Below are 22,083 nucleotides of genomic sequence, written 5' to 3' on the forward strand. Positions count from 1 at the left end.
TAAGATTTTGGATGCCATGAACCGCGACTGTGGAATACCACTCAGCCACCTGCAGGTAGACGGAGGGATGACCAACAACAAAATCCTTATGCAGCTACAAGCAGACATTCTGTACATCCCAGTAGGTCAGTAAGCGTTGGGTCCTTTAAATGCCAAAAGTAGTATTTCTTTTGCAAGAACGGGTTTTTTAGGCGTAGGGAGCTGCGAAGATGCTGATGAAAGCTGTTGCTGTTGCCCTCTTCCCTCAGTGAAGCCCTCGATGCCCGAAACAACCGCCCTGGGAGCTGCCATGGCAGCGGGGGCTGCGGAAGGAGTTGGTGTTTGGAGCCTCGAGCCCGAGGATTTGTCAGCGGTTACGATGGAGCGGTTTGAACCCCAGATCAATGCTGAGGGTATGTGTAAAAGATGGAAATTTAGGGGTCTTGATCTTGCAGTCGTGAGTTCGAGCTCCCGCGTTGGGTGTAGAGATTACTTAAAAATCAAGTGTTTTTAAAAATGAAAATGTAATGGTATCCTGTGGAGGGGACCTTAGTGAGAGAGAGTTTGCCTTTGTGTTTGTTGTGGGTTAAGACCCTAAGTAAAATAGCAAATACCACTGTGTTAGATTGGCTATGCTGGGTATGGCTGAGAGAAAAAGCTCCTTATGGTTTTAAAATCTTGATTTATCTATTTTGACATGGGGGGGGGGGAACCCAAGGGGGGAAAGAGAATCCCAAGCAGGTTCCATGCTCAGTGCGGGACCCGTCACAGGGCTCGATCTCACAAACCAAGATCATGACCTGAGCCCAAATCAAGAGTCGGACGTTCCACCGACTGAGCCACCCCAGCACCCCAGAAGTTCCTTATATTAAAAAAACCTTCCAGAATCCCTTCTTTTGCCATTCACTTGTATTTACAATATTTTCATGCAGAAGGATAACGCAGCCAAACTATCACTTCTAGCTTGTTAACAGCCTTTTTTAAAAGTAAGAAGGGAGATAACTGACCATCTTTTGGTGCCAGGGGCCTAGTTTTAGGACATGATTAGCTAGGCTAAGGGCCATTCTGGTAACTCTTAATCACAGCAGGCCAAGCCCGACAAAAGTAGCAACAATGTAAATAAGTGAGCCTTAAATACCTAAATACCTGACTCACTCTTATAACAAACTAAGCTCTGACCGACACCTTTATTAAAATATAGTGGTGTATCTCTCAGGTTGAAATAAACGTGAGTATAAAGATAAGGTTTTATATATATTGTGGCAGGATCCCCTCCCTAAGGAAAGAAAGAAAACAAAAAAGCCTCAAAGCAACCTGGTTATACGCGTACATGACAACATCCCTCGCGACCTTGTAACATGAAACCATTTCATCCGACTGCCCGTTTGTGTGTTACCATATATGGGAGACAAAGAAGTGAATATATAAAAAAACTACGCCACGTGGCATTCGGGGCTCAGTGCTTCGGGTACGAACCCAACTGAGCGGTGCCGGCACGAGTCAAGTTGCTTCCTGGGAAGAAAAGCCTCGATGTCACGACTCTGCGCGAGAATCCTGCTGCACTATTGAATTTGGTTTTATAACTTTTTTAAAAAACTTAGTGTAATATAGCATCCAAGTGGCTTTTACACTACTGGGAAATAAGCTTCCAAATGTACCTGTGTTTAATTTTCTGGAAGCCTCAGCCAGCACTGCTGAATTTTATTCCTTTCCACAGATGAGAAAATGGATTGTAACACTAGTAATTTTATAGTCAGATGGTATACCATATAACTCAGTGTAGAAATGTGTTTCGAAATCTGATGTTCTATATGTAGGTAATTTTTAACTTTTCATATTGCGTGAAATGTGGAGTTCAAAACATTTTTCTACTTCTGAAAAAAATCATTTTTTTAGTAAACAATCGTCAGAGTGAGTATATGGCCTCGAGATGCTAATCCCACTCTTTAGCAAGGAAGTTTTGACCAGAGAGTCTCTTGTTTTCTGAGGAGAGCCTTCTTTGCTATTTTTTTTGGCCTTGGCCCAGAGTGGGTCAGTTAGGTCAGCTGTCCTTCCCTTCGCCAGCCCTACTCCTCTCCCCACAGCAAACAACGCACGTGCGCGCACACACACACACACGTGCGTGATGGGCATCTCCGTATAAACAGTTCATTCTCCAGGAAACTTTTTTTTAGAGCTGAGTACAGGCCAGAAATTGCGACATGGGGATATAGAGCTGAACAAGAGCAAGTCTTCGCCCTTCAGGAGACTCCTGGATCTTGGGAGAGGCAGACAAAGCCATGACAGTTGACTGTGGTCAGCTGACGGCCTGAAGTGTGAACTGCTGTGGGAAGACAGAGGAGGGGCATAGTGGGGCCCTGGAAAGCTTTCTAAAGCAAGTGATATTTGAGCAGCGTCGCCTAGGTGTCACAGGCTTCAGGTGCTACAGAAAGGCTGGGAGGCCTGACAGGGACGCACCGGTGGCCATTTTTGTTTAGTTCTCTTATCGTGGATTTCCTTCTTACAGAAACCCTGCCTCACAGGAATGTAATTTGAATCTTGTGGGAAATCCATACTTGTTCAGTCCTTCGGCTAGACCAAAAGTAATTCTCCTTCTAGTCTTAACATATTATAGTATACCCTGTATCCCACATCCCCCCCCCACCGTACCCCCTGAAAAAAGATAAAAGACGTCAAATGGGATTTCCCTTTCTAATTCGTCACTACTTGTTTGTGAGTGGCCTGGTCCTCCCAGGTAGGCTGTGTCCCAGCCTCCCTCCACCTGTACACCATGCTGAATTTGAATTGCCCCTTCACCTTCCAAGCGTGCGTCTCTCCCAGTCCCTGGCCGTCGCCAGCACCCGTACTCTCCTGAGTCTGAGTTCTGGTAAAGCCCCCCATGCGAGGGGCTTTACTTTAATACGTGTCACAATTTGTTCAAAATGCTGAGTGAACATGAGTATGGTGTGTAGAATATCTCAGTAAACTACTTTCAGACTTATGTGTTTCCCACCTTCTATTTCTAGAAAGTGAAATTCGGTACTCTACGTGGAAGAAAGCTGTGATGAAGTCAGTGGGTTGGGTTACAACTCAGTCTTCAGAAAGTGGTAAAAATGTTTTTATTATTCTTGCCGCTTTGTCTTAGTGCGTTAAATAACTTATTTAAGTGTCTAACCGTTTACACTTTGCAAGGCTGCTATGAAGAAAATCAGTGGCTTCTGTCCAGAGTTTCTAACATTTTCAGAACACTTTAGAGATGTAGGTTATCAGGTTGATATATACATACTTAATTGTGTCCTGCCTGTTTTTTCCTTATTAAGTTTATTCCTGGGACTTCAGTGGATAACTTAGTTTTCTAAAAGTAAAATGATTTCTTTCTCCTCAATGAAAAAGAAAATCAACTAGATTCTTCTTTTTATTTCTTTTTTTCACTTAGTGTCTTCTATTATCTTTTTGGGGGGCTGTCTTCATGACCTGAACCAACCAAAACTTATGTTAATTGCTCAATCTATGTCACTACTTCCTAGGCTGATTCCAAGTTCTTAGCGAATGTACATTGGGTTAGAGAGGAGGAAATGTACCAAACTGTAAATTAGAAGTGTCATAACAGATTGGGAAATGCTCTTGGCAGAAAATACAGGACCATTTTTTTCAGTCCCTTAAGCAGGCAGGTTTTGGGCTTAAGTAAACCCTTTAGTTGTAAACAGACTTAAGGTGCTGTTACTATGCGCTTGATCATTAAACAGGCTTGAACACATCTTTAACGTGCCATAATATTTTAATTCTTTGCTAAATGCAAGATTTAGAACATCATGAATAGAATGATGTCCAGTAATATATTGAAGCACATACTTTAAGAGAGAAGAGTTTATAAATGAAATATTACCTGCCTTCTAACCCAAAAAGTGAGCGTAGATCCACTTTGAATGTATCTGGCTTTTAGGAAATGCTTCCTGAAACCATGTGTTACCACAGATCACTGATCTGTATTTTCAGTCCTGGGCGTTCCTACCTGAAGCTTTTTTTTTTTTTTTCTCCTAAATAAGCTTAATATCCTTTTTCTTTAAGTCTTTTGTTCTTAGACACACTTCGTTTTATAAGGTGGTGGCAAAGCTTTTCTTACTATACCTTTTGCAATTTTGAGACCCTTTGTAATTAAACCTCTCAATCATAAGTATTTTCCTAGCACAGTGCTACTTGCTGTGCAAGATATAACATACATGCACCCTGATTTCTTTTATTTTCTAGTTGTCCTTAATCAATGGCTAATGAGAAGTTGAGTCATATGATTTCTCTGACTCGTATTTTATTTTATTTCATTTTTTAATGTTTATTTATTTTTGAGAGAGAGAGAGACAGAGACAGAGTGTGAGCAGAGGAGGGGCAGAGAGAGAGGAAGACACAGAATCCGAAGCAGGCTCCAGGCTCCGAGCCGTCAGCACAGAGTTCGACACGGGGCTCACACCCATAAACCATGAGATCATGACCTGAGCTGAAGTCAGACACTTAATTGACTGAGCCACCCAGGTGCCCCTGGATTTTTTTTTAAATAGCACAATCATCCCTGTGTCCCTCCCTGCACCACAGTGCGACACACACACACACACACTCACTTCTTAGTAGCAGTTGAAGATAAAATTTTAATTGCAAAATTACCACAAGACCAGTTGATCCTTTCACTTTGTTTGCATACCTTACTGTCAATAAACTTCAAATGAAAGAAAAAGTTGATGAAAGAAAATTACATGATTTCTTTAGTTCTGCTGTCAGCATTGATGATAAAAGTAATTTGATTTTTTTGAGAGTTGTAGATTTTTTACGTTGTTTTTTTTTTTTGTTACAATTAGACCGCAGTGCGTTTAAGCCAGTTTGTAAATGTTGTGAAGTCGATTTATGAAAATCACTCTAATGTATATAATATGTTGAGTCTCTAAGCTGTACATTAAATCAGAATAATAATATTCAGCCAATGACATGCTAATTGTATTTCTTTAAGCAGTGTAAGCCATATAACCATATATCAATAAGCTGTTATTCTGGAAAAAATAGCATGTTCTCTTAATTTCCGATGCAGTTTGCCACTTTCGAAGAAGTCATATTTCTTATTTCTAACTATATTTGAATATACCGTAAACAATTTTTAGTAGACATTTGTGTGTCTTTAGAACGTAGAAATGATTGGAGATTTGATACTTTTTGGAGAGAGCTTATCATAAATGATGAGCTTGGCTCTGCACTCCGCATTTGCACTCCAGACACACCAAAACAACATTTTGGAAACCGTTCACATTGGTTTAAATGTGTTTAAATGCACACAGCTATTAAATAACCAGCGTGTGTGTGGAGATACCGGTCAGTCACCAAAAAGGATACATTTCCATTAAATCCATGCCACCTAAATTAGTACGGACTTGTGAACGCAGGCCCTGCTCACGATCTTCTTCGCAAGCTAGAACTCACTGTAGCCATGTCAGGAAAGCAGTTCTCAGAACTTGGCGTAACTAAAAAAACAACAAACAAACAAACAAGAAAAACCACCTAGCATAACTGATGGCTGGCTCTAAAAGAACTAGAATATATGTTCCCTTGCCTAAAATCAGGTTAAAATGTGGCCTCCACAAATGTGGAAACAAAAAGAAACCTTGTTTTTATCTGGAAAATAACATAAGCAATGGTAAAATGAAGAAGAATGGTTTATATCCCTCTTTAGTCTACCTTCTAAGGAGAGAAATACAAGGCAAGGGGAAAAAATCCTCTCCCAAAAAGGCAAAGAAATGACAATCCAGTGGTTGTATATCCTTAACATTTGGAGGTTAATTTTGAATAGGCTTCTTTTATAAAGGGCATTAAATATTACAGAAACATAATTTTTAAATTCAAGAAAAGCATATGTGTATAAAGAATATTCTTTAATGGAAGGGATTTTGACAGAATTCAGGTTAGGAAATATCAAAACAACCATATTCTCAGGCAATTTTTTTATTTTTTTTTTAAGTTTATTTATTTGAGAGAGCATGCACGAATGTAGGGGAAGGGCAGAGGGAGGGAGAGAGAGAGACAGAGACAGAGACAGAGGGAGGGAGGGAGAATCCCAAGCAGTCTCTGTGCTGTCAGTGCAAAGCCAGACACAGCTGGATCCCATGAACCAGGAGACCATGATCTGATCCAAAATCAAGAGTCAGATGCTTAACCTACTGAGCCACCCAGGCATCCACAGGGAGTTTTTTTAATTTATTTATTTTTTATATATTTTTTTAAATGTTTTAATTTTATTCATTTATTTATTTTGAGAGACACAGAAACAGTGTGAGTAGGGGAGGGGCAGAAAGAGGGAGGGAGGGGTGCCTGGGTGGCTCAGTCGGGTTAAGCGTCCGACTTCGGCTCAGGTCACGATCTCACGGTTCCTGCGTTCGAGCCCCGCGTCGGGCTCTCTGCTGACAGCTCAGAGCCTGGAGCCTGCTTCGGATTCTGTGTCTCATTCTCTCTCTGCTCCTTCCCCACTCGTGTTCTATCTCTGTCTCTCAAAAATAAATAAACGTCAAAAAAAATTTTTTTAATCAAAAAAAAAAAAAAAAAAAGAGTGGGAGGGAGAGAGAGAATCCCAAGCAGGCTCCGCACCATCAGCACACAGCCCGGTGTGGGGCTCCAACTCACGAAACTGCAAGATCATGACTCGAACCAAAACCCAGAGCTGGACGCTTAACCGACTGAGCCCCCCAGGCGCCCCGGCAGTTTTTTTTTTAAATGTAAAATCACAGGGCACCCAGCTGGCTCAGCCGGTGGAGCTTGTGACTCTTGATCTTGGGATCATGAGTTTGTGCCCCATGTTGGGTGTAGAGTTTTTACTATGAATAAACAGATAGATTGAGCCCCGTGTTGGGTGTAGAGTTTATTATAAAAAGCTAGATCAATACGTTGATTGATTGGCTCATACAATTTAGTGTATAATTACAGTAATATTGTCAGGTATATTTCCTTACACACAGAAAGTTCCATGTATAAAAGAAAACAAAAGCACTAAGTCCTACTCCTGAAATCATTACTACACCATATGCTACCTAACTTGGATTTAAATGAAAAATAAATTAAATTAAGAGAAAAAAGAAACCAAAACGAATATTTTAGCATAAAGTAAGGTTCGAAGTTCATTTTCAGCAGAGCACTATAACTCTTTTCTGATAGCTAAAGGATCTGTAATTTGAACCTTGGGGGAATTGGATTGCACATTTAGTATCTCCGGGGGAAGAGTCAAGAAAGCCAAAATCAACAGCCTCCCAAAAAGCTCTCTCTCCATCACCTCTCTTTTGCTTTGCCAGTAGAAGGCTTATGCGGGTCTATATGTATTATGTTCTTGGCTACTTGCGGCATGCTCTCTGTATTGTTTGTTAACTATCATAAGCCTTCGATATTGATTATATTTTTGATTTAAAGTAATAACTCTTTGCTAGCTTTTACGAATATACTATTTTTATAACTTATTTTGTTTTGCTGTCATGTGATTCTTAACACAAATATTGTAATTATGTGTCTCTCTTTTGGTTTGCTTGACTGGAATCCCCTTCTACTTGGATGACCACAGGTGACCCTAGTATCTTCTGTAGTCTACCCTTGGGCTTTTTTATAGTGAGTAGCATGGTAATGTTAATCGGAGCAAGGTACATCTCAGGTCAGTTACTCTTTAAATTAGACAATTTTATTAGCTAGTGCTAATGTATTTGTGTATAACTCAGCAGAAAATGTTCAGTGTTTTTCATTGTCCCTATGCATAGGAACCTGGAAAATCCACGAAAGGTCTAATTAGTTAGACCACTTAATCCTTGAGGCAGTCAGAATTGAGGTCTGCGACTCTGCTTCATTCTTTTATGTGCAGTAAACGGCAATTTCTTTGGGGGGTACTTTCTGCTGGCAGCTGCAGCAGTAAAGCCAACGTGAAAGTAGTCTTATGAATGCTTAAATGGAAGGACTTTCCAGAGTGACAGATGACCATTTAAGTATACTTCTGACGTTTCATTACATTGGCTTTCAAACGTCCAGAAGTTGGTCACGCTTCAAAAAGTTTGCTCTGCGAGTCTTAATATTTCAGTTCTGGTAAGAGTTTCATCCAGAGTATGTCTGAGCAGAGTCTCCGGAAAACTCTAGAACTGGGGAAACCTGATAGTGACTTTTATTGTAGTTGCAAGACTGTATTTTGTGAACTGCAGTTTTAAAAATTATTGCTAAAAGAAATTGGAGTTGAAATTAAAGCCGAATTATTTTTTGCACATTAACTTCTGAATATTCTTAGAAATGTACAGTTGCTCAGCATGTTGTAAAATACATTGCATAACCTGTGTTAAGTTGAATTTAATAATCCTTTTTGGAAGGGCTTAGACGGCAATGACTTCCTCCATATGTTACCAAGAAAGTGAAATGTTTCTTAAAGTTTCATAATTAGGGAAAGACTTGAATGATTTCTCCGAATTAGATGGTGGCCTGGGTTTCACGTACAAAATGTAAAGTTAACTGATATGGAGGGAATATCCAGATTGTAGAAATCTGACAAGCCTTAACTCCACTGGGCAGCCTCAGTTTAGAGCTGTATACAAATATGGAATGAAAATTAGTGACATCAGCAGAACACGAGGTTACCTGTTAATGATAAAAATACGGGTTACTTGCATGAGAACTTTAAACTAGATTACCTTTTTTCCATATTTTTCCTACTCAGGATAAATTTGTTCAAATCTTTTGCTTTCATAAAAACAATGCCTCATACTGGTATTAGTGCTTTATACCTTACAAAGGGCTTCTGTATACTTAAGCCTTTACGGAATTAGCAGGTGTCCATTTTTCTTTCTGCTTCTTGTGAATGTTTGGTGGAAAAGTCTACCTATTCCCTGGAACTATAATTTAGATTTATAAAGAAACTGACATGCTATTTTAGGAAAGGCTCTATTATTGTTTCATTATCCTCAGTTTTTCTGGGTGGTTTGGAAAAGGGAGAAAAATATTGCAACCGAATGTTTTCACTGATTTTTTTGTTTGTTTGTTTCTCCTGTTTGCCTGTTGGTACCGTGACAGGAACAAAAATGCCTGCTCTCCCTGAAAATTGAGACATATAGCCTATCTGTAAGTTAGGGGGTACGTTACTTGCGGAATTCTTAGGCTTCCAAAGAGATAAGGTTACCACCTGTAGGTTCTTTCTTGGTAACATATGCTGAGGTTTGAGAACACTGGGGATTGTTTGCCTTGGTAAACAGTTAGCAATGGTGTTAATATTTGCTGATTTTGGAATTGGCCTAGTTTATATTTGTTACCTTTTAACTCTGAAGCAGTAGTTAGAAATCATGTGGAATTGGTAGCTCCAGAAATGATTAAATAGTCTTCATTGCCTTAATTCTTGAACTGCATGTATGTTGTTATTGATATATGTGGTTTTTGTCCCCCGTTTTAGGTATCCCATAAATAATACCAACTCATGGATTCCAAAGATGCGAGCTCTTTGCCTAATGAGAGAATCCAACAATTGTCTCTTAATGTGATGACACTATTCATAGACTCTGATTTTATTTATAAGCCACTTGCTGCATGACCCTCCAAGTAGACCTGTGGCTTGAAATAAAGAAAATGCAGCAGAAAGAATGCTATAGAAACATTTGGTGTGTTTTTTAACTTCAAGAGTTAAGATTGGACCAGCCACCTTTGGGGTGGATTGGGGATTGCCATCACGTCCTGCCCCATTCCCTCTGAGATCTAGGAAGAATTCAGACCCTTCATTGGAATCTTTCATCAAACATATTCAAACGCTGATGGTCTGGGATTTGATTCTCTGCACTACACACACTTGATTCAGAGGTGATAACTAACCAGCTACAAATGAGTGGCTTTTTGTTTGTTTCTGTTTGACAGACCCTCAAAGGCCTCTTTTCTGCACATTAAGGAGACCACAGCATCTTCACTGAATGTTTAACTGGAAACCTCTGCTAAATTCTTGAAATGGAAACTTAGTGCTCTCATAGCTTAGATATTTTTCGGAAAGGTATTGGCCAAAGCTGAAACTCTTCAGATATTTTACGTGGTCTTGCTAATTCACTGAATTGCTGTCTGGATCTTACAGGGAAGGACCCTTTTTTCTTTCTTTTTTCATCTCTCCTTTTTATATTTCTTACTTTATATGTATAACATACATGCCTGTCTATTTTATATACTGAGAGTAGCCCATTTATAAATTAAGAGTACATTTTACACGATCTCACTAATTACACTGAATTTCTGTCTGGATCTTATAGGGAAGAACACTTTTTTTTCTTTCCATCTCCTTTTTATATTTCTTACTTTGTATGTATAACATACATGCCTTTATATTTTATATACAGAGGGTAGCCCATTTATAAATGAAGAGCACATTGTATCCAGTACGGTATAATGGGACTGGTCTTAAGTGGACCACTATATGTATAAATATTTTGGGGAAAACACTGTGTACATTTTTGGGCAACAGTTATGCATATTTACCAGGAGAAACTTTTTCTTAAAGAGCCAGCATTTAAAGTTTAAGTATATGTTCTATGTCAATAAAAGAAAATGTACTTTATTATGACTTCACCCATATTTCTTCTACCTTACCTTTTTATTTCATTGTTTTGGCTGGATATGTTCCTTAAAAAGGAAAAAAGAGAAAAGCTATGGAATGCTATGGTAAACCTTGTTTTCCAACACAAGCTCTAGTCCATATAAAGTTACTTTCCTTTGACATAGTTTTAGACATATTTGGGATTCTTTTGAGGGGATATGAAAAAAGGCTAAACACGTAAGTAGAAAAAAACTTTAGGAATAAAGCCAAGGATCTCTTTCTATCCAAATATGTTATTCATTGCTGGTAAGCAATCATAATTTCTATTTGAGATCCCGGGGAGATATCTCCACTTCCTGTCCCATCACAACTGAAGTAAGGTTTGCAATTAGAAACGGCTGCCAATGAAACCAAGAACTTCTTAAAATACGTAGTGTTACATGTTATCAAAGCCAACATAATCTAGCCTCTTGATGTCAATTTTTTAAATCGTAAAAGTAATTTCTGCTTACCACCAATAAGAAAATGACTGCCTCCTAATTATTGTCCTCACCCAGTGCCGAAAATGGGCAAATATGTATATATTAGCATAGCAGGTGTTGTTTGGAATGAATGGTCGCTTGCATTTGCGGTCCTGATTGCGCCGTTGCTAAATTAGGGAGTCCACTTGGATTCCATTAATGCAGCCGCCGCTCTCGTGACAAAGTGTTATGGAAAGGTACTGTGAAATCATTACTGGGTGGTGAGGGCACTTTTACACATAATTCTGTTTCTACAAAAGTAGGTTGAGTTAATTGTACATAATTGTTAAATCGCTGTTCAAATAATTTTAAGATGACGTTAATTTTCTAGAAATGGCAGTATTTAGAAATGTTTGAAGGTGTGCACATTGATATTGAATGGTAAATTGACTTAAAATAAATTGACCCCTCATTCTTACTTGCATCTCTCATTTATAGACTAGAACTTAGATCAGAGTTAAATCGAGAAAGATGTCTCAGGAAACCCGCAACTCCACTCTTAGCCCTTGAAAAGGCACACTCTGAAGAATGAACCAAGAGCCTACAAAGTAGTTTCTGGAATGAAGGGCACCTTAATCATCGTATGGGAAAAGACCTCCCTGTTCCACGTCAGCATCCAGAAAATACCCGGTGAGGTCAGCAGTCATCAGTAGGGTCTCACACGGCTCACCATGCCTTTCTGCCAGCTTCATTCATTCTCTTCTCTCTACCTGGGTTGGCCGTTAGCGTCCAGTATGTCCTTGTTCTCTCAGCCTGACAGCCAGTGCCCCAGTCTTCTGTTCTCTGGTTAATCAGGAGGACAAGTCATACACCTGTGCTTCTATAACGCCATCTTAGAAGTCTTAGTGTCTCTTTTGCGGTGCCCAAGCTCGGTTCTTGGGTTTCTGAGTGTTTTCTCTCATGTGGGAATGAGGAGTGATAGCTACTTGTGACAAACCGACAAGCCAGAGGTGTCACAGCACAGAAACCAGCAGCATTGACAGTGGGGTAGGTAGTATTTAACTCACGGTGTCTACCCAATAGTAAACGGAAGTACAAAAAATGTGTTGCCGGCTCTAATGAGGTGTAATTGACACACAGAAAACCGCACATCTCTAATGTATACAGTTGGACGGGTTTGGATGCGTGCAAACACCCCCGATACCACCACCACAATCGTGGGAATAAACATAACCACCTCCTCCAGAAGTTTCCTTGTTTCCCTCTGCTTTGTGTGTGTGTGGTAAGAATGCTTAACAGGAGATCTACCCTCTTAACAACGTATTAAGTGCACGGTACTGCGTTGTTACCTGTATAGACGTTATACAGCAGATCCCTTGAACTTACTCTTCCTGCAAAAAAAAAAAAAAATTTTTTTTAAGTTTATCTATTTATTTATTTATTTTGAGAGAGAGCACGAGCGGGGGAGGGAGAGAGAGGGACTCCCACGCAGGCTCCACACTATCAGCATGGAGCCGGATGCGGGGCTTGAACTCACGAACCACAAGATAGTGACCTGAGCTGAAACCAAGAATCGGACGCTTAACCGACAGAGCCACCCGGGCGCCCCCGAGCTTACTCTTCTTGTGTAAGTGTAACTTCTTACCTACTGAACAGCAGCTCCCCCTTTCCTCATCCCCTGGTAACCACCAGCTCCTTCTCTGTTACTACGAGTTCGATGTTTTTCTTTCCTTTTTAGATTCCACATGTAAGTGAGATCACATAGTCTGTGTCTCTCTATTTCTGGCGTTATTTCACTTCGCACAGTGTCTTCCAGGTCCAATGATGTTGCAGATGGTAGGATTTCCTTCTTTTTTGAGGCTACATAATATTTCATTGTATGTATGTACCACGTTTTTCTCTGTCCATTCATGTGTCCGTGGACTTTTGGGTCGTTTCCTTATCTTGGTTGTTGTGACTCTTGCTGCAGTCAATGTGGGGGTGTAGATATTCCTTCGAGATGCTGATTTCCATTCTTTTGTATGAATATCCAGAAGTGGGATTGCTGGATCATGTGGTAATTCTATTTTTAATTTTTTTTAAGACTCTCCCTACTGTTTTTTTTTAAATGTTTATTTATTATTGAGAGACAGAGAGAGACAGAGCGTGAACAGGGGAGGGGCAGAGAGAGAGGGAGACCCAGAATCCGAAGCAGGCTCCAGGCTCCGAGCTGTCAGCCCAGAGCCCAACGCGGGGCTCGAACTCACAGACCGTGAGATCATGACCTGAGCCGAAGTCAACCGACTGAACCACCCGGGCGCCCCTCCCTACTGTTTTTTTTTTTAGCGGAGGCACCATTTTACATTGCTACCACCCATGTGCAAGGGTTCCAAAAATTATTTTTAGCTGAAGTTTTATAGCTTATTTTATATAAAAATATTTAAATAACGAAGTCTACTTGATCCATTGTTTTTTGCAACCGAACAACTTTCATAAGGTCATATAATAGAAACCTGAGTGACTTTTGGGGCACCTGGCTGCGTCTGTCAGTGGACCACGTGACTCTTGATCTTAGGGTTGTGAGTTCGAGCCCCATGTTAGGTATAGAGATTACTTAAAAAATAAAATCTTTAAAAAAAAGAACGAGCTGCTCAACTAGACGGATATCTTTATTTGCCAGTTTTCATCCTAGTTCAGGTAACTAGTTCTATCTAACAGCATAATAGCCGACAGCATGAAGATATTTTTATTCTTTTTCTCTCTAAATTGTTTAAGGAACCTCTACGTGCCACATGGGTTTCAAACTCACAACCCCAACATCAAGAGTCTCACACTGTACCGACTGAGCCAGCCAGGCACCCCCCAAATACTTCGTTTTTAAAAAGTAGCCTCAGGCCTTTTTCCTTTCTTGTTCAGTATTACACTTAAGTAGCTTTTTCAATTCCTCATTATGAAACCTGGTATTTTTCTCATTGCTTCCTTATTGTCTAACTAGTTTACAGGTAGATTTCATAAGTATCCAGTTCCTTCATTTGTCACCAAAACAATGACAAAAGAATGACAAGGTAGAAACATGGCAAGCTATCCAGGAAGAGTGAAAAGACGAGTACCTAGGCGTGTTCTCTTTCTACTAAAAAAACAAAACAAAACTCGGAGGTTTGCCCATGCTGCAAGAACAACTAAGAAGCCTTTGATAGTGTTCACTTACTGGGAAAGAAAGCAGTGATAACTGGTCAGGTGAGCGACAAGGGTGAGAAAACAACTTTTCGGGGTGTGTGTGAGAGCAATTAACCTAGTTTAAATATATATGATTGTTCATATGTGTAGTTTGGAACCGAGCTCATGTATTAACTGTTGATAAATCGAAAATTTTTAGCTTAAATTCAGAGGTCCTTGTACATGAATGTTTGTGGCAGTACTATTCATAGTAGCCAAAAAGAGGAAACAATTCAAACGTCTGTTGATGAGTGGTATATCCACTCAACAAAAGGTGGTCTATCCATCAAGTGGAATATTAGTCAGCTATAAACATGAATAAAGCACTGATACATTCATTTTGTAAGACGGAAGAACCTTGAAAACTATGCAAAGGGAAAGAAACTTTAAAAGCCACGTGTGGGGGCACCTCAGTGGCTCAGTTGGTTGAGCGTCTGACCGGCTCAGGTCACGATCGTGCAGTTTGCGATGTTGAGCCCCACGTCCGGGCTCAATGCTGTCAGCACAGGGCCTGCTTTAGATTCTCTGTCCCTCCCCAGCTTGCGTGCGCTCTCTGTGTCAAAAGTAAACATTAAATGGGGCGCCTGGGTGGCTCAGTCGGCTAAGCGTCCGACTTCGGCTCAGGTCATGATCTCATGGTCTGTGGGTTCGAGCCCCGCGTCGGGCTCTGTGCTGACAGCTCGGAACCTGGAGCCTGTTTCAGATTCTGTGTCTCCCTCTCTCTCTGCCCCTCCCCTGTTCATGCTCTGTCTCTCTCAGTCTCAAAAATAAATAAACGTTAAAAAAAGTAAACATTAAAAAAAGGCACATATTGTATGATTCCATTTATATGAAATGTCCAGAAAAGACCATTCCGTAGAGAGAAAGTGGGTTAGTAGTTGCCAGAGTCTGGAAGGAGGGAAAATGTGAATTAACTGCTAATGGGAACGGGTTTTTTTGGGGGGGTGATGAAAATGTTCTGGAATTAGACTGTGGTGATGATTGCACAATTTTGTGAATATACTAAAAATCACTGAATTTACACTTTAAAGGGGTGTATTTATGGCATAAGTTAGTGACCCACAGGCCAAATTCAGCCCGCAGGCTTGTTTAAAACAGCAGAATTGTTTTTCATTTGCATTTATGTTAAATAAATCGGCATACGACCAGTCCCTGATGGCACGTGAGTTTATAATCTCTAAAAGGAGCCCTCGGAAGGAAGGCTCCTTGAAAAAATGGAGGTTAATAAATTTAATTCCTTTTTGTTCCACTTTCATTTACTTTCTCAGGCATCTAATACTGGAAATAAGGAAAATTCTTTAGTTACTAATACATAAAACTTTACGATGAAACAAAAGATCTGGCCTTCCATTCACCTTCCCAGGGGTCCCGTGGTTTTACCACCACATTTTTCTTTACTCGAGACATTATAGGAAGAAACAGTAGGTCTGTTTGTAATCTACCTATTCAATTAAATATAAATCTAATTCAAAGGACAGTGAATATTTGCCAGGTTACAGTCTAAATGGTTTCTCTGCCTAGAGAGCTCTTTTTTTTTTTTTTTTTAAATAAACTCTACGACCCCGAGATCAAAAGTCGTATGCTGCACTAAGCCAGCCAGGCACCCCCCAGGGAGCTCCTTGTAAAACCATTCCTTGGGGCACCCGGCTGATTCAGTCAGTAGAGCGTGTGACTTGATTCCGGGGTCCCAAGTTCAAGCTCCAAGTTGAGCCTACTGCTTGCTTTAAAAAAAAAAGAGAGAGAGAAGAAACAGATGCCTGGGTGGCTCAGTTGGTCAAGCATGTGACTCTGACTTCGGCTTAGGCTGAGTTCCTAGGGCTGTGGGATCGAGCCCCAGGTCGTGCTCAGTGCTGAGTGTGGAGTCTGCTTGGGATTCTCTCCCGCTGGTCCTCTCCCTGTGCTTGCTCACTCTCTCTCTTTGTCTCTCTCTCTCTAGGAAAAAAAAAAAAAAAACACTTAAAACCAAAACCAAACAAAAAAACTCTGAGCATTCCTGTGCTTTTTTTTTTTTTTTTTTTTGGATCAACTAGGTTTTTGAAAATAATACTGCTCTTAGAAAAATTGGAAAATAGATTAGAAAGAAGAGTAGAAAATAATCCGTAATCCTGAAATGATGCCTCTGGTTATTTTTATTTTTTTTCCCAAACTTTCAGGGAATGTGTTCATAGATCTTGAATGTTCATAAACTTTACGTAAAAATGTTGACGCACGGAACAACAGGTGTCGTGTGTATGGACACATACAGGTGAACCAGAGAAATCTAAAACTTGCGTAGGGATGGTAAATACTTCTGGAAGGGAGACCGTGGAATCAGGGAACCTGCAAAGTTGTGTTTCCTTGAAAACCTAAGAGAGCTAAAGCTGATATAGCAAAATCTTAAGCTCTGCCACTTCGGACACATGTGTTTACTCTGGACTCTTCTGTGTGCTTGAAATATTTTAAGGCGTATTGCCCTCCTAATTGTATGTGTCTAAGCCCATCCCTCCGTGTCCATTAATGCAAGCTGGCTAATTGAACTGCCCTCCCTGGCAACTGCACGGGCGTCCCAGGAAGAAGGTTGCCTTTCTTTTTTTTTTTTTTTTTTTATTTTTGGGACAGAGAGAGACAGAGCATGAACGGGGGAGGGTCAGAGAGAGAGGGAGACACAGAATCGGAAACAGGCTCCAGGCTCTGAGCCGTCAGCCCAGAGCCCGACGCGGGGCTCGAACTCCCGGACCGCGAGATGGTGACCTGGCTGAAGTCAGACGCTCAACCGACTGCGCCACCCAGGCGCCCCGAAGGTTGCCTTTCAAAACCAAGGAAAGAAAATCCTCTCTTCACATGCAGGTTCTTTGGTTGAGCCAAACGAAAGATTTGTTTCCCACGACTGGAAGAAGAATTGGTGAAGCTACAAGTGTCCACATAGATTTCTTTCACCTGATCACAGAAGACAGGATGTCAAACATAATGGTTTTTTTACTGAGTTCTATTTTAGACACCCTAATGCCAACATGAAGGGATTATAACATGGACATCTCTCCTGAAACGTCTCATACATCCAGTCACAGTTTATGAAGCCACGTGTAGCATACAAGCTTCCCCTGTCTTTTCCAAGTGCATGACTTGTAGTCTCACCCTCTAATCAGGTTGCTAAAAGCCATGCGGAACCGCATCCGGTGGCCTGGTCATCTATGGGAAAGCTGGGCTGTTTCTTGTTAGGAACAAATTTAACCCCTAGGTGGCGCTGCTCTCCACAGTCAGGCTTTTCTGTCTTCTCCGGCCTCTTTCCCGTCAGCTGTAATGTGTACTGCACAAGTTGGCTGGGGTACTACTGACGGCTCGGAATCCTAGTTAAATGACAGCACTGGGACCACGGGAGATGTCCGTGATGCTTTCGTGCGGGGATCACAGAAACCAAAGGCTTAAACGAAGTCAATTCATGTATACTTCCTGCAGCTTTGATTTTGCTTAGTCTTTTCAGGTCATCGTAAAGTTAGATTTATAATTCCCTTCGCAATCTATGGTTTAACATGTATCAATTATTTAAAAACTGGAGTATCTCGGGGCGCCTGGGTGGCGCAGTCGGTTAAGCGTCCGACTTCAGCCAGGTCACGATCTCGCGGTCCGGGAGTTCGAGCCCCGCGTCAGGCTCTGGGCTGATGGCTCGGAGCCTGGAGCCTGTTTCCGATTCTGTGTCTCCCTCTCTCTCTGCCCCTCCCCCGTTCATGCTCTGTCTCTCTTTGTCCCAAAAATAAATAAACGTTGAAAAAAAATTAAAAAAAAAAATATTCTTTATCACTGCAACCCATTCACATTTAGATCATTTGTTCTAACACCATAAGCACTAAGCACCATAAGCACTTTAGCATCCAACTAAAATAAAACTTGACTAATTTAGAAAATGGTGAAAAATCGAATTTATAGCATATTTTGTAGCAAAAAAAACCCCAAAAAACAAAAAACCTTTCCACAGTTGCATGAGACTAAAGGGTTTACTTTGAAAAACCAACCACGCTCTAGATTCGTATCAATGTTAATCAGCTGCAAATAGGATTAAAGTCCTTTAATCACAAAACAGTTATTGAGCCAACAATTTTAACATCCTAATTCTTTGGCATCTTTTGAGTGAAGCGTATTTGTTTTTGTTTTAAATTTTATTTATTTAAGTCCTGTCTGCGCTCAATGTGAGGCTCAAACTCACAACCCTGAGATCAAGACTCACGTGTTCCACCAACTGAGCTAGCCAGGCGCACCGAAGAAAGTATATATTTTAAACTGAATTCTTTTTATATAAAATAAGATATTTTTGAAAGAAATTTCTTCGAATATACTACTCTCGGAAGGATCATACACAACTTTGCAATTGCGCGTTTCAAATTATTTTTTAGCCGAGGGAAGTAATGTATTTTGCTTTGCGTTGTACTATTAACAATCCAGTTGTGGGTATATAGACGCTAAAAATATATAAGCAGGAAAACCCAGTGAAAGACCATCTTGCTCCCAGCGCTCTTTTTGGAGCTGTGCCGTAGAAAGACATTGAAAAGGTTTTTATCCAAAACAGGTGAGTAGCATGTTAACTTGAAATAAAGTGAATGGCCTTAGAGCTACACTATTCCTTTCTCTGCCCTCAGGTTTCTAGGTTAGGGAATAATGAGTTTTGTTTCTAAAATTGCTTTTGGCGGAGCTCGTCTTAGTCCGCTCGGGGAAAAGGTTTGGAGGAAGGCAGGTTTGGCTCTTCCTGCCATGCTTTAGTGATCTATTGACTTTAGAATATCCAAATGAACTTGGCCATTCTAACCATGTATGCTTAAAGATTTTTCTGAAATCGAAGGGAAAAAAAATTTAAATCCAATTCTGCCATTAAATGTTTGATTACTAAAGTGAAATATACTTCGATTATTACCGAACTGTACATGAATATCTTCTCAAAATAATGAATGACAAAAAAATGAAGTTAGTGACAGTTTCACTAATGTCCACAACATGGACGTTTCAGTTACGGTAGTTATGGTTTTTGGGAGTGAGCTGGGTGTATCAGTTATCGATTGCTGCATGAGAGACTGTCAAAGAGGAAATCTAAAAGGCTGTACTCTTTTTTTTAGAGAAGCGTATATAGGTGGTAAAACTTAAAAATGCAAGGGAGTGATTAACATAGAAGTCGGAACAGTGGTTACTTTGGGACGTGTGTGGAGGGGCTTGTGGTTGGGCAGTGTCTTAGTTGATTCAGGCTACTGTAACAAAAAATACTCTAGACTGGTGACTTCAAGAACAAACATTCACTTCTCACGGTTCTGGAGGCCGGAGAGTTCGAGATCAAGGCACCCACCAGTAGAAAGAGGTTCTGGAGAGGGCCTGCTTCTTGGTTCGTAGACACTTCTGTGTCCTCACAAGGCAGAGTGGGGCAAGGAAGCCCAGGGATCTCTTTTATGAGGGCGCTGATCCTACTCACGAAGGCTTCACCCTCATGACCCAAAGCCCCACCTCCAAACACCATCACACTGGGGATTAGGCTCTCACATACGAATTTAGGAGGGACACAAACCTTCAGTGTGCAGCAGTCAGTGGCTTCCACGATGATGGCCATGCCGCCTCATGACTGGAGTGCTCGGTACATGGGTATTCACTTCATGGTGATACTTAAGCAGTTCAGCTACATATTATGTTTTATGTACTGTTCTGTATGTACATTATCTCTCACAATAAAAAAGGCTAAAAATATAAAATATCTAACGGACCGCGGAAGAAAACATCTTCAGTGAAAAACAAAGCACAAGGGGAAAATCACACTCGTTCCTGTCTCCCCTGGTATTTTTCCTTCATAGCACTTATCACCATCCGACACGTGATGTATCTTGGTAGATGACGTCATCACCCATTTCCCTTACCTTCATCTGGAATGCATTTTTCCCGAACACTGGGATTTTTTTTTTTGGATGTATTTTTTAATCCCTCCATGCTAGGTGCTGAATATATATGTGTTGAATCAGTGAATAAATGAGCGGCGTTCTAAGAATTAACCTTTAGCTACAGGAGAGACTATTGTTCTGCTGGGCTGGGAATGGCCATTTTCAAATGCCACTTTATGAATGATGGGCCTCCCGGTGGCTTAGATAATGATTTTTCATCACGTACCTGGTGATCAGTCACTGGAGTGTTGGGCTTCCCACGGAGTTTGGTGTGAAGGAAGGCCCATGGGCCATTCTGTCTCCTATGTCATTTTTCTGCTGATGCATTTTCCTTAAGAGTTGAGGTAAAGTGAGAAAGGTTAACAGAAATGATCAGAACTCAGAGCAGGTCCGAACACAGTTCCTGCATATTACACGCATCGTGTTATAAACTCTGTGAGACTGATTTTCTCCTGCTTTGGCCACGTGATGTCAGAGACTACCACTGGACTTCATAAGAAAGGCCTACAGTAAACCCTTAACAGGGCTTTCCTAGGGGACCGTGGGGAAGGGGACTTTTCACTTCTACTGTATATACCTGTGTAGTATTTGAGTTTTTAAAAGGTTTAGTAAAGAATTACAACCACAGGGGCGCCTGGGTGGCTCAGTCGGTTAAGCGTCCGACTTCAGCTCAGGTCACGATCTCGCAGCCCGTGAGTTCGAGCCCCGCATCGGGCTCTGGGCTGATGGCTCAGAGCCTGGAGCCTGCTTCCGATTCTGTGTCTCCTTCTCTCTCTGACCCTCCCCCGTTCATGCTCTGTCTCTCTCTGTCTCAAAAATAAATAAACTTAAAAAAAAAAAAAAGAATTACAACCACAGAGGAGATAATTGAAAGCAAATCACAACTTGGAAGAATCTTGAAGGAAAAGAATGCATTCTGAAAACATCAGAGGAAGGCAATGGGGGAAGAGGCATGCTGGTTAAGATCTTGGGCTCTCTGCCTGGGTTTGACCCACAGTCAGTAGTCGGGTGGCCTTTGACTAATGGTTCAACTTGTTTGCATCAGTCCCTCATGTAGAAAAGAAAGATAGCAGTCCTCGCTTCTTGGAGTTATGAGGCTTCAATTAAATAATACACATTGCTTAGAACAAGGGCATCACGGAAGAAATGCTCACTAAATGGTAACTCTTATTATCATTTAAGAGGTAGGGAAAATAGTAAAGGTAGGGTATGATAAAAAGGAAGAGAGCCTACAAAGGAAGCCGGTCCCTTCGTGCCCTGTGCCCATGGCAAAATGGCAAATGCCCGGAGACGCCAGACAAAAACTGTAGAGAAGGAAGAAGGAAAGCAAGCAGGGAGAGACTGGGCTCTGTAGAAACAGAGACCACATATGCTGCCTGTGTGGGGATTGTTGCCATGGGGGTGGGGGGTTGTTGGCCCCTGTTGCAAAAATCTTAATTAGCACCACCCTACTCATATAAAGTAGACACTTGGGACCTAAGAATAGACTACATTAAATTCAGAAGCTCTTGGGACGTAGGTGACTAAAGCCTGAAAAATATTGAATGCCTAAGAGGTTTCACATAAAGCATTGACGCTCTGGTTAATAAAATGTTCACGTGAGATGATGATGATAGGTAAGCAATGATAATCATAATAATTATTACGGAATTGTTCCCATATAGCTAAGTGCTTCACGTACTTTGTCACATGTAATTCTCATAAATACCCTTTAAATTAGTTAATACTAGTTCCGTTCTATGAGATAGTTTATTCAGCTATTAGAGTGTGCTTGCTCCTTGCTCTATGCTTCTTTCCTTTAAAAAAATTTTTTTTTTAAGTTTATTTTGAGAGAGAGAGAGAGAGTGCAAGCAGGGGAGGGGCAGAGAGAGAGGGAGAGAGAGAATCCCCAGCAGGCTCCGCACTGTCAGTGCAGAGCCTGACACGGGACTCGATCTCATGAACCATGAGAACATGACCTGAGCCAAAATCAAGAGTCGGACGCTCAACCGACTTAGCCACCCAGGCGCCCCTCTATGCTTTTTTCCTTTTA

At 40.9% G+C, this 22,083-nt stretch overlaps 1 protein-coding gene across 7 annotated transcripts in view; it reads left to right on the forward strand.

The window, feature by feature from the left end:
• GK (glycerol kinase) overlaps positions 1–10,531 on the forward strand; it is a 77,126-nt gene extending 66,595 nt beyond the window's left edge. For 4 of the 7 annotated variants that reach the window (XM_027054691.2, XM_027054692.2, XM_027054693.2 and 1 more), the window contains 5 exons: positions 5–125; positions 249–392; positions 2,985–3,065; positions 7,538–7,624; positions 9,392–10,531. In XM_027054691.2, coding sequence (XP_026910492.1) covers positions 5–125; positions 249–392; positions 2,985–3,065; positions 7,538–7,624; positions 9,392–9,402 — 444 coding nt within the window. In that variant the 3' untranslated portion in view covers positions 9,403–10,531. The remainder of the gene's footprint in view (positions 1–4; positions 126–248; positions 393–2,984; positions 3,066–7,537; positions 7,625–9,391) is intronic. The other 3 variants (XM_027054694.2, XM_053202216.1, XM_053202215.1) reach the window with 2 other exon arrangements.
• The last annotated feature ends 11,552 nt before the right edge of the window (positions 10,532–22,083 follow it).

Source organism: Acinonyx jubatus, chromosome X (assembly GCF_027475565.1).
Source record: "Acinonyx jubatus isolate Ajub_Pintada_27869175 chromosome X, VMU_Ajub_asm_v1.0, whole genome shotgun sequence".
Classification (NCBI taxonomy): domain Eukaryota; kingdom Metazoa; phylum Chordata; class Mammalia; order Carnivora; family Felidae; genus Acinonyx; species Acinonyx jubatus.